Consider the following 12997-nt stretch of genomic DNA (forward strand, 5'->3'; position numbering starts at 1 on the left):
GGAAAGAGGTACTTTTCTCCCTTTCTCACAATATAAGAACTCATGGGCACTCAATGAAATTGCTGAGCCGTCGGGTTAGAATGGATAAAAGGAAGTACTTCTTCACCCAAAGAGTGATTAACACATGGAATTCACTGCCACAGGAAGTGGTGGCAGCTACAAGCATGGACGACTTCAAAAGGGAATTAGATAAGCATATGGAGCAGAGGTCCATCAGCCACAAGGTATAGATAGGGGCTCTGGGGCAAGTGATGCTCTGTCTTCTTGCTGCTTGGGGGGGGAAGGGCTTCTAATGTCCTGGCCCCACTGGTGGACCTCCTGATGGCACCTGGTATTTCTGGCCACTGTGTGACACAGAGTGTTGGACTGGATGGGCCTTTGGCCTGATCCAACGTTGGTGTCTCTTATGTTCTTATGTTCATTCCTCTGTGCCACAGTCCCCAGCAGGATTGGGCCCCTGCAGCAGTTGTAAAAGTAAAAAAGTAGGCTCTGAAATGATACTGCATCCCCGTGGTAGATTCAGGGATGTAGTATTGCCTAGTTTGGCCTGTAGACCATCATTATATGGGTAAAACCTTTCTCCTTATTGCAGCACAGACAGTGATGAAGTCTACACTTCAGCCATTCTGAAAGTGGTTGAAGGAGGTATAATGCTTAGTGTTATGCAGTTTTGAGGATCTGTGCTCTCATGCATGGTGGATCTTACCCAGTAGTAAAAGAACCCTATTTGTCTTCCAAATTTAGGTGGAAACTAGGGACACTTTTATAGTTTGTATAACACAAAGCCACTTACACTCTCCTCCTGAAGTTGGAAACAAGTCTGTTCTTATGTGATTTACCTGCACTGATAGTTCTGTTATGTGTGATTAATGTAACCAGTTGTGCTATTTTAATAAGCAAAACATGGGATTTGACTACAAATGACAAGTATACACATTTTCCGTGTAGAATAAAATCTCTACAGGAAAATCATCATGTGTTAAGTGGCTCCTAGAAGAACTGACTTCAGTGCTTAATTTGAGGCAAGCCCTTTGCTTTGTATCTTCCCTGTGATACAGAAGTTGGGTATTTTTTCTTCACTGCATCTAGTAGAATCATAGAATGTTAGAGTTGGAAGGGACCTTGCAGGTCATCTAGTCCAATCCCCTGCACTCTGCAGGAGCATAGCCAAAATATAGCCCTACAACATACCTGAAATATGATCATCCAGCCTCTGCTTGAAAACGTCCACTGATTGATGCACGCTGATTGATAAAGAATCAAGCAAAATGTCCCGATGTTTATTAGAGTGAGCTTCTTAGAAACTTAAGGGGGATTAGAAGGAACTGCAAAGGGTGGTCAGGTGCTGGAGTGTAACCTCCATTTGCAAAAGTTGTGTACTTTGGAACGCCACTTGCTTGGGGTTCATAGTGGAGGCATCTGTGCCCTTTGTTCAATATTTGCTGGTTTCTCAAAAATAACTGGTTGGCCACAGTAAAGATTTGAATGCTAGGTCTGATGGGCTTCAAGGTCATAGTTCGCCGGATTTCCGGTTTATGGCGGCGCGCTAGCAGACTCACCTCCCGGACCTCCCGGGGGTGAAGCTGCGCTCCAGCCGGGGGTGCGCAGGCTCGCAACCCCGCCCCCAGGGGCCCGGCGGACCCTGGCCATGGAACTTATAAGAGGTCGCCTCTTTGACGGCGGAATGCTAGAGAATTGAGGCGCCTCTTTGTTCCAACGGTTCTCCGTGCTGTGAGACCATATGGACTTAGTGACGCTGACCGGGACAAGCGCAGGAGATCACGCGGCAGAAATGAAATGAAAGTGAAGTCAAATGACCAATTATGAACGTGAGTCAATTCCGAAGCGTTTAAAGGGGAAAAGATAGCTCCCCACCCCACCAAATGGGGGGGGAACGAGCAGAGGAGGGACGCCTCCTATGCGCACGAACTTTTGAGTGATTGAGCGGGGGAGCGGAAGAAAACGTGAGGGTAACTGCCTAGAAGTACTTACCAAAGCGAATCTAAGCGGTCAAGCGCACATTCAGAGACTTTTTAAAAATTCGCGAAAGTAAACAAACGACAAAGATGGCGGGGAAGAAGGACAGGGAAAGACTTTTGAAAGCGAAAGGGTCTGAGAGCCCAAAACCAGAAGTTACCAGTGAGGTGGCAAGGTCTATAGCAGATTATATGCGGCCTCTGCTGGAACAGCTGAATAACTTCAAGGAACAGATGTCTGTAGTTACTCAAAGCATTACTGCACAACAAACCCAGATAAGCGACTTGATACAAATAATGAAGCATAATGCTGAGAAGGTAAAGGAAGTGGCTGTAACTACACAGAAAGTGAAGAAGGTGCAAAAGCTGGAAAGGAAACAAATCTCCATAGAAGATCAACTGTTGCAAGTCCAAATGGAAAAGGCTAATATGATCCTTCATTTCCAGGGCATGCCAGAGAACAGAGGGGAGAAACTTAAAGAAGTGATGAATGAACTGCTAGCCCCAGTGACAGAAATGTAGGCGGAATCACTGCTTAATTACATGGATGTGGTCTAGAGATCATATTCAGGCTACATATAGAAAAATAATCTGCCTGGGGAAATAGTGGTGAGATTCTCGAAGAGGCATGTCAGGGATGCAATCCTGAAAGCGGTTGCTGGAACACCCCTGAAAGCAGGGGGAAATACCATCAGAATGCTAAAGGATATTCCATTTGAAGTAAGACAGCGGAGAAATAAGTACAAAGAACTTGTGCTTTTTCTTCAGACAAACTCAATTGGATATAAATGGCTATTTCCAGAAGGCGTTACTTTCAAGACTAAAGACAAAAAAGAAAAGATTGACTCTGTTCAGAAAGCTCAAGAATTTCTAAGAGTTCAGATGGGAAGGCCAGAGGATGGGAAAAAAGAAGAGGACAGCAAGTCCAGTGGCGAGCTAGAATCTGGATCTTCCGGAGAGGACTCTCTGTCAGAGCAAGGGGCAGCAGCCCCAAAAAGTCCTTATAAGCTGCGGAAGAGAAGGGGGAAAGAGAAGTAAAGGCTGAAGGACTCTGAATTGTGCCTTTGAGACTTTCGTTATGGGATGATTGGGGGTACTGTGGCTAGACAGTTTAAATCTAAGTTTTAAAGAAAAAGTGGTAAAAATGTTTGACTCAGTTTATAAAGGGATTAATGATGGGAAGACTTGATGTACCTAAGCTAGTTGATCTCCTCTCTTGGGCTTTTAGTTAGTAGTGGGTTCTTTACTCTATCCCCTATATGTAGTTTCCCCTCCCTTCTGTTGTAGTTTTTGTAGTGATAAAAAATAATAAAAAATCCCCTCCGGGGGCTCAAAAAAAAAAGGTCATAGTTCGCCTAGGGCACTGTGACAACCCCTTATCTGGGGAGGTCTGGTTTCCCTTTAAAAGAATTCTTTATGTTTTGTTCTACTGGATATTTTAAAAGGATTTCCAAACCTTTATGCTTTTACTCTTTCTATTACTGGGTAGGTAGGTCGAGTTTAAGGCTTTCTAGGAACTAATGTGGTTCTGAGGAAGTATTCCTTTCAGAGCTGGTATACTTAAATAAAAGAAGATTTATTAAAATAACTCATAAATAAAAGTGTAGAACAATGTAACCAGTAATGTGAATAATTTTAACAATTGCGTTGTGTCTCACACAATATCTGCTCCCTTTCTGACAATGATCTTTCAAGTAACTTTGTAACTCATTACTCAGAGTCATATACGTTTCTTATTTCACTCCAGTCTGTCACTCAGACTTTCATATAACTTTTGTTTCCTTAACTTTACTTTACTGTTTCCTTATACATTCAACTTTTCTTCATACACAGAACTTAACTCTTGTATCACACACAAGACTGTCTCTCTCTCAGACCTCAGAAAAGAACTAACTTATCAACTGTCTTCATCAACTGTCAAACCTGTAACTGTCACTCTTGACAGACATACCTATTCATCCACTCAGAAACACTTCCAAAACCCCTCCCCCTCTCTGTCAATCACCAATCACACCACACTTGTCTTTTCAACCACTCTATTCTATCACAGCCATGCAACCAAACTTTTAAAGCGACACACACACATATAAGACAAGGAATCGTTACAGGCACCCCTTGGGTCAGCCCTGGATGGATTACCATGCCAAGTGAGTTTAGACTTGTAGGTCACCATATCAAAAAGGCTAGAGCCACTGGAGTGAGATACTGCAATTTCCTAATGTTGGCAAAATACTGATCTTGGACAATAGCACCTACCTTGAAATAATAAAGCTACAAGAACTAGGTAGAGTTCCAAGAATTAATCTGCGTCTAGATCTGACCTTCACCTTTGAACTCTCCCGAGACCTATTTCATGGATTAGGTGCAAAGATGACTGCTCCGATCCATCCTCCTCAATTTTCAATTCTGCTTCCCTTTCCCTTCCCCTGTATTTATCTCTATGCGGAATTTGTTTTTAAAACCTGGGTTTCCTGGTTTCAGGAAATAAAATCCACCCACCCCTCTCTGAAAACCCATTTGGGGCTCCTTGCTGGCACTCATACAACAGGCTAGTTATATTTTCATGACTTTTGTAGCAACAGGCTCTGTTTTTGTTGGCATTTGTTAACTTGTCATATAAATGCCATGGAAAAGTGAAGAGCAGTGTAACAAAATGACGAGGACCTATGGCAAAAGCTCACAAACAGAATTCCTAATCGACTATTTGAACTTGCCGGCATGCACTTTAGAAGTTCTGGTTTTGATCTTGTAAAAGGTTCTTAGCTGCTTGTTAGCCTTGGATAGAACTGTGAAGACAGATGAAAAAATAATTTGCTGTTTGAATAACATTGCAAGATAGAGTAGTTTTTTATTTATATACATTTTTAAAAGTCCTGTTTTATTGCTGTGATAAAAAGCACCAGGCACCTTAGAAAACATTATATTTTCTTCTCAGAATATATAGCGATAGTCTGTGGAAGCGTGCAAAGCATATTTCAGTCCTGGTAGTAACTTGTGTAGGATTCCAAGGGGGAATTTTCTTCATCGGGGGGGGGGGGGGGGGAGGCTTTTTGTTGTTTAACAGAACTTCTGCAGGCTGCTCCGTTTTCCCTCACCATAGAATTACTTCTCAGTAGAAATGGGTACACACTGTTGTATGTAACAGCTTGTCTCATAGTTATCACCCTTATGTAATGGGAAAGCAGACGTGATTAGCCCTTGGTTTCAACTGAGAACACAATAGACTAGGAGCAATCTTTGCTCTGTACCTGTTCTATTAGTAGTGTATGCTACTCAGTGCCCAAGCATCATTTATCAGTATGGGTCCCCATCCCTGATCCTATTCCATAAATCCATCTATACACACACACACACAAGTAGAGCCTGCTGAATCAGACCAATGGTCCATTTGGTCAGCATACTGTTTCACACAGTGGCCAGCCATTTGCCAAACAATCAAGGTGTAAAGGCAGAGGCCTTCCCCTGATGCTGCCTCCTAGCACTGGAATTTGGAGGTTTGCTGCCTCTGTATGTGAAGCAATGCTCCCTCTAAGCTGTGGAGTCTTGTGAGCAAAAATTCTACTTTGTGAGCTACTGGCATTAAAGTTGTGAGCAAGTGATTTGGCTGCTGCATAAATTAGTTTGTTCTGGAGCCACCCTTCCTGAGCTAAGACAAAAATGTGTGAGTCAGAGGCTAAAAAAACTGTGAGCTAGCTCACACTAACTCAGCTTAGAGGGAACATTGATGTGGAAGTCATCTGTCTAACCTGCTTTTAGAGCCTTCAGTGCTTATGGCCATCGAGACATTCACTAGCAGTGAATTCCAGAGTTTATTACTTGTTGGGTAAAGATTTTCTTTTATCTGGCCTGGAAACTATTTCTCAGCAACTCCATTGGGTGTGTCTTGAGTTCTAATATTATGGGAGCAGGAGAAAAAGCTCTGTCTACTTTCTCCCTACATGCATAATATTATAAGACTTTTTTATGACTCCCCTTACCTGCCTTTTTTCTAGACTGAAAAGTCCTAGATTCCTCAGTGTTTCCTCATAGGAAAGGTGCTGAAGCGTTTCTTTTATTTTCTGCAGTATCTTGAAACATCAGCAATAGACCATGCAGGCAAACAGCCATGGACCCTACCATCCCCCTTCCACATGCCTTGGCCCCATCCTTATCCCTGTCTTTATCTATTACCCTTAAAACTTTCCTCACCAGTTTTACCTACCATCCCTCCCATTGTTGTTGTTGTTTAGTCGCACAGTCGAGTCCGACTCTTCACGATCCCATGGACCACATCATGCCAGGCCCTCCTGTCTTCCGTCGTGCTCCGGAGTTTGCTTAATTAAATGTTCGTTGCCTTGATAACACTGTCTAACCATCTCATCCTTTGCCGTCCCCTTCTTCTTTGACCTTCAATCTTTCCCAACATCAGGGTCTTCTCCAGTGAGTGCTCCCTTCTCATTTGGTGGCCAAAGTATTTGAGCTTCAGTTTCAATATCTGGCCTTCCAGGGAACAGTCAGGATTGATTTCTTTTAGGATTGACTGATTTGATCTTACAGTCCAGGGGACTCTCAAGAATCTTCTCCAGCACCATAATTCAAAAGAATCTATTCTTCGGCACTCGACCTTCCTCATAGTCCAACTCTCACAGCCATACAGTACTACTAGGAATACCATTGCTTTGACAATACGGACTTTTGTTGGCAGGGTGATGTCTCTAATTTTTATTATGCTGTCAAGGTTTGCCATCGCTTTTCTCCCAAGGAGCAGGCATCTTTTACTTTCATGACTGCAATCACCATCTGCAGTGATCTTGGATCCCAGGAACGTGAAGTCTGTCATTGCTTCCATGATTTCTCCTTCTATTTGCCAAGGAGTGATGGGGCTGGATGCCATGATCTTAGTTTTTTTGATGTTGAGCATCAAGCCCACTTTTGCGCTCTCCTCTTATACCCTGAGCAAGAGGCTCTTTAGGTCCTCTTCACTTTCTGCCTTTAGAGTGGTATCGTCTGCATATCTGAGGTTGTTGATGTTTTCCCCAGCAATCTTAATTCCGGCTTCTGAATCATCCAGTCTGGCATTTTGCATGATGTACTCTGCATATAAATTAAATAAGCAAGGGGACAATATACATCCTTGTCGTACTCCTTTTCCTTTGCTAAACCAATCAGTTGTTCCGTATCCGGTTCTAACTGTCGCTTCTTGGCCCTTATACAGGTTTCTCAAGAGACATGTGAGGTGGTCTGGTACTCCCATATCTTTAAGGACTTGCCATAGTTTGTTGTGATCCATACAATCAAAGGCTTTAGTGTAGTCAATGAAGCAGAAGTAGATGTTTTTCTGGTACTCTCTTGCTTTCTCCATAATCCAACGAATGTTGGCAATTTGATCTCTAGTTCCTCTACCTCTTCGAAACCCAGCTTGTACATCTGGCAGTTCTCTATCCACGTACTGCTGAAGCCTAGCTTGTAGGATCTTTAGCATGACCTTGCTAGCGTGTGAAATGAGTGCAATTGTGCGATAGTTTGAACATTCCTTGGCATTGCCCTTCTTTGGGATTGGAATGTATACTGACCTTTTCCAATCCTGTGGCCACTATTGTGTTTTCCAAATTTGCTGGCAAATTGAATGCAGCACTTTAACAGCATCATCTTTTAAGACTTTGAATAGCTCAGCTGGGATACCATCACCTCCACTAGCTTTGCCATTAGTAATGCTTTCTAAGGCTCATTTGACTTCGGATTCCAGGATGTCTGGCTCAAGGTCAGTGATTACACCATCGGGGTTGTCAAGGACATTGAGGTCCTTCTTGTATAGTTCTCCTGTGCATTCTTGCCATCTTTTCCTAATTCCCTAATTCCTAATAATTACCTAATTTCCTAATTACTAATTACCATTACCACCTGACAAAAAAATCTGTTTAATTCCAATATTAAATTACACATTTAAATTTTATTTGGAAAACTTATTCGCTACCTCTCCAAAGACCTGCTGGAAGTGGCTTATGATTTTTCCCTCCAATACACAAAAGGAATGGAACTTTTTATTTATAGCAGTTGAATTGCTACTATAGTACAGGCAGGTTAAAGGGGAGAGGCTTGTCTTGAGGTGCGTTAATGGTCTGAATTGGCAAATCATGCAAATTGAATTGTCATGCAGATTAATGTAGGTATTAACATTTTAAACATCAGTAAAATCATAAAACTGACAGGGGCAGAAAATTATATTAAGAAAGAAATTGGTTTATGAATAATATATAAATGAATTGGAAGTTGCTGCCTGCTTTTTTCAATGAATTTCTTGTGGCTTTCTTTATACTGAAGTATGAATTCGGACTCGACTGTGCGACTGAACAACAACAAATGAATTCTGTACTACATTACCATGTCGATACTGAAAATAGATGTGGATAGATAGAATTGTTCCAGTTTGTAGAAAATTTCTGCCTTGAACTGGAAGAAGAGTGCAATATAAATCTGTCATTACACTCCCAGTTTTCTTCCATAGATGGCACACTTGCAAAGAGAAAATCTGCTGAACCTTAGCTCAAGGCCTCTTCACGTACCTGTCAACAGAACATATGGGATGCAGGCAGGTTCCTAATCTCTTCTGGGTCATCTCTTGAAGCCAACAAGGCCAAAAGAATAGTCAAAGAGTATCCAAATGCACATAGCTAAAGAATGACTATTCAGCTCACAGTTCTAAACCCTCTGTTATCCTAAAACAGCAGCTCTAGTAATTTTGTTATGTTTCATTGTTCTGGTTTACTTGTTCTTTGCTGCATGGTAACAGGGCCAATAAATCCTTTCAAGTAGCTGTTTGCAAAGTAGTTTAGAAGTGAATGCTGTGACTTACGAAATATCTCTGTGAGGTTTGAGTGTGTAAATTTAGCAGCCTTGTCCTCTACCCAGGAACTCTTCTCTTTTGCTTTCATCCTAGGCATTTCTTTTTTCTTTTCTCTTCTTTTCTTTTCTGAGAACTGTATATACATCTGCAATGCCGTATCTGTCTGATGCTTTGACCATGGTTACTTCTACTGCTGAAGGCAAAAATTACATAAATATTGAAACTAATTCTCTCCTTCATGTCCATTTTTGTTGTTATGATCTTGTTAGTTGGTGGCCACCACTGTCTTGTTGAGTGAAAGCACATCATATAGCACATCACTATATGTTGAGTGAAAGCACCACACATACCCTTCAGTTCTGTTTGCCTTGAATCTGCTGCCCACCAACTTCATTTCATGGCCTTGAATCTTAATATTGGAGAAAACAAAAAAGTTCTCACCACTTCCTTCACAACATGCATCATATGAACCTACCCAACCATTATGGTCATCGTTGGAGGCCCTGCTTCAGGTGCCCCTGTCTGAGCCTAGACAGGTGTCAATCTCAGAAAGGGGCTTCTCTGTTGTGGCACCAAAACTGTGGAATCCCCTCCACATGGAGTGTCATTTGTCCTCATCTATTACTGTCTTTATCTAACAGGTGGTGGTGGAGTTGAAGCAGTGGGGGGAAAGGAGTAGGTGTCACCAATGAGAGGGTGAGAGGTGAGAAAGAAGAGAGGAAATGGGAACTGGCTTGGGGGGGGTGGAGCTTCTGTCCCCTATGAGACAGTTTCTATTTGTAATTCTATAAATGTATGTTATGCTTCCCCACCACCACCGCCACCGCCACCGAAGTCTTTTGGAATGAAGTCCTTTGTCTTCCTAGGGAAGGTGCTTCAATCATAATCATTTCAGTTGCCTTTTTTCCAGTTGTACAATATTTTTGAGGCTTTATAACTATAAATACACTCTACATTCTAACTGTGGCTGCGTCATAAATTGATACAAAAACATCATGACACTGTGCGTGTTTTTTAAAATCCTTTTCAAGTTATTTAAGACCCTTGGGTGCATGCTATCTCGACCCAGTGACTTTTTACTCTGTTATCAGGTAACCCTTGGACTTTATCTCATCTCTGATTGCCTTGGTTCTTTGCATGTACCCTTCATCCACTGTTTGTGAAAGCTAAACATTAGAAAGTGGTATATTTAAATTGCATGTCATTCAGGGAAACCTTGGAATCTGGAATAACACAATTGTAATTCTCCACGTGCCCTGACCTGGATAGATCAGGCTAGACTGATCTTGTCAGATCTCAGAAGCTAAGAAGTGTCAGCCTTGGTCAGTATTTGGATGGGAGACCACCAAGGAGTACCAGAGTTGTGAAGCAGAGATAGACAATGACAAACCATTGTTGAACATCTCTTGCCTTGTAACCCCACCTGGGGCTGCCATAAGTCAGCTGTGAATTGATGGCAATAAGAACCTCTACATGTATTGCATGTACTTCAGAAGGGCTGAAGAAGCAAAGCTGTTGGTCTCTGAGTTACCAGAACAACAGTCTGGACTGCTGCTCTCTGGCTGGAACAAGAATTCAGTTGTATTCAGTTATAGAAATTGTACTTTGTGTAGATTATTTGTAACAAAAATGGGATGCTAGAAACTATTAGCATATGGTAGAATTGAAGCAATTAAAAGTTTCAAAATATCAGTTGTTTGAGAACATACTAAAATTAATATCATATGTGAAAATGTTCGAAAAATTCTTTTTTCAGATTCAGGTTTCCCCAGTTTTTGAGCATTTGTCTTTTCTTTTTTTCCTTGGCAGGCAAATTAAAGATCAGAATAAAAAGGTAGCAAATCTGAAGCACAAAGAACAAGTGGAGAAAAAAAAGAGTGCACAGATGTTGGAAGAAGCTAGGCGGCGGGAGGACAATCTTAATGACAGTTCTCAGCAACTGCAGGTAACATGGGATCACATGTCTGATATGAGGTCGTCTTTAACTTGAGCTCTTTCTGCTTCATTTGCTTCCTCGCTCACAGTCTTGCTCTTAATAAAATAATTGCTTTGTACTTAAAGGAGAAGTTTTATCCCCAGACATTCTAAGAGGGTGTAGCACAGCTTGATTCCTGTTATGGTAAGTTGCAAATAGGGCTTCATCTGAGGTGTAATTTACTGGAATGACTATCAACTGGTCATCAGCTTTGAGATAGTTATGAAGCTGGTGCTTTTAAAAAATTCTTGCTTAATTGTTTTGCGTTTATTGGATTCAGTTTTATTCATTGAACAAAAACTAAGCTACATAAATCCATTAGTTAACTATTTCTGAATTCTAGAAATAATTGAAATAATTTTCTGGTTATTTGCGGCAGCTGTTTGTGGCTGGCTTCACCTCCTGTGGCAGCCGTTTTGTGGCTGCATGCCACACACTGTCAGAATTTCAAGGGTGCTCACAGACTAAAAAGTTTGGGGACTCCTGCTGTAAGTGAATTGTGAGCTGGATGGGACGTACAGTAGGTAGTTCCTTTTGGCTCTTCTTTTCAGGGTTGCCATTCTACCCTGCAGTGGTTGAATTTTATATTCATAATACTTGGTCACATCAGTGTTTGAGAGTATGGTATAGAAGCTTCTAATAGATTCAGCAGTAATTTTGCAGAAGGTCCTTATTTTTTGGCTAGTTTCAGTTCCTTCTGTCAATGTCGTTGACAACATCTATGTAGATAATGAAATAGAAAAGAGTAAGAATCGAGTAGCACCTTAAAGACTAACAACATTTTTGGTAGGGTATGAGGTGTCGTGAGTCACTGCTCACTTCTTCATATACAGCTAGAATGTGAATCCATTTGTCCTATCGATTTGAAAGTGGACTAATTTTAGATGCCAAATGACATTAGCAGGCAAACAGCAATAACAGGTGAAATTGGATTAGGTGTGATACGCAGAGAAGTACTAGGCTTGGAGAAATTAGCCTTGGTAACGAGACAGGACATTTAGGTCTATTCAAGCCAGGAGGATGCATTGTCTTGAGCTTCGTCAGGGGTCATTTCATAGAAAAAGAGGTGCAGGAGCTCATTAGCATAACTCATTAGCATAACCTATTTGCATATGCCACACACCCTGACATCACCGGAAGTGTGTCAGAAGGCAACACCCACCGCTCAGGCTCCACTGGACTGTTTTGGATTGCTAGCTATGGGGGGACGGGGGACGTGCAGATATGTCCCCACAGAGGAGGGAGAGCTTGTACCTGAATAAAACTTGGTCATAAAGGTGCCACTGGACTGTTTTGGGCCGGGGGTTGGGGGGGGGCTCTGCAACTTACCTGGCTGCTTCTTGCTCTGACTGAGGGCTGCTGGGAGCAGGGGGTGGGGCTTGTTGCCCTGGGCTCTTTACTACCGGAGCTCCGCTCCTGTGCGCTCCTGCCGGAAATGACCCCTGAGCTTCGTTATCAGTTGCAATTCAGCAGTCTCTTTAATCTTCCTTTGAAATTCCTTTGTAAGAGAACTGCTACTCTTAGGTCAGCAACTGAATGTCCAGCAAGGTTAAAATGTTCCCACACTAGTTTTTGAATGTTGTGATTTCTGATGTCAGACTTATGTCGATTAATTCTTTGTTGAAGGGACTGGTCTGTTTGTCCAATGCAGAGGGTGGAAGGGCATAGCTGACACATGACAATAGAGGATGAGCAGGAGTATGAACCAGATATGGTATGGCTGATGTTGCTAGGTCCACTGATAGTGTTACTAGAATCTATGTGAGAGCAAAGTTGGCATCTTGGTTTGTTGCAGGACTTGTTACCAGAGTTCTTGTAAATGTTAAGTAGTTTATCATTGCAGGTGAGAAGTTGTTTAAGGTTAGCAGGCTGTTTGTAAGCAAGAAAACATCGCCTCCCCAGTACCTGTGTGAGGGAAGTGTCACTATCTAGCATGAGTTATAGGTCATTAATAACACATTGAACTGGCTTGAGTTGGAATTGTAGGTAACCACCAGTGGTGTTCTCTTGTCATTTAATGAAGTGTTTGAGTTTCTGATTTAGGAAGTATGTAGATTTGTATAACCTTTTAAAAGAACTGTGTAGTGGCACTCAATATTCAGGTTGTTCAACTTTCACTGTAGAGACCATGCCAAATAAGATCAGTAATTTATCTTAGTAATACAAAATTTTGGCATGTTTTCCACTTTTTCATACATACTTTTTTTTTTCTACCCATGCTCA

At 41.8% G+C, this 12997-nt stretch overlaps 1 protein-coding gene across 6 annotated transcripts in view; it reads left to right on the top strand.

Annotated features, from left to right (window-relative positions):
* ERC1 (ELKS/RAB6-interacting/CAST family member 1) overlaps positions 1-12997 on the top strand; it is a 296094-nt gene that overhangs the window by 131956 nt on the left and 151141 nt on the right. For all 6 annotated transcript variants that reach the window (XM_015422884.1, XM_015422885.1, XM_015422886.1 and 3 more), the window contains one exon: positions 10609-10744. In XM_015422884.1, the coding sequence (XP_015278370.1) occupies positions 10609-10744 (136 nt within the window). The remainder of the gene's footprint in view (positions 1-10608; positions 10745-12997) is intronic.

Source organism: Gekko japonicus, unplaced genomic scaffold (genome assembly GCF_001447785.1).
Source record: "Gekko japonicus isolate JY-2015 unplaced genomic scaffold, Gekko_japonicus_V1.1 scaffold34, whole genome shotgun sequence".
Classification (NCBI taxonomy): Eukaryota; Metazoa; Chordata; class Lepidosauria; order Squamata; family Gekkonidae; genus Gekko; species Gekko japonicus.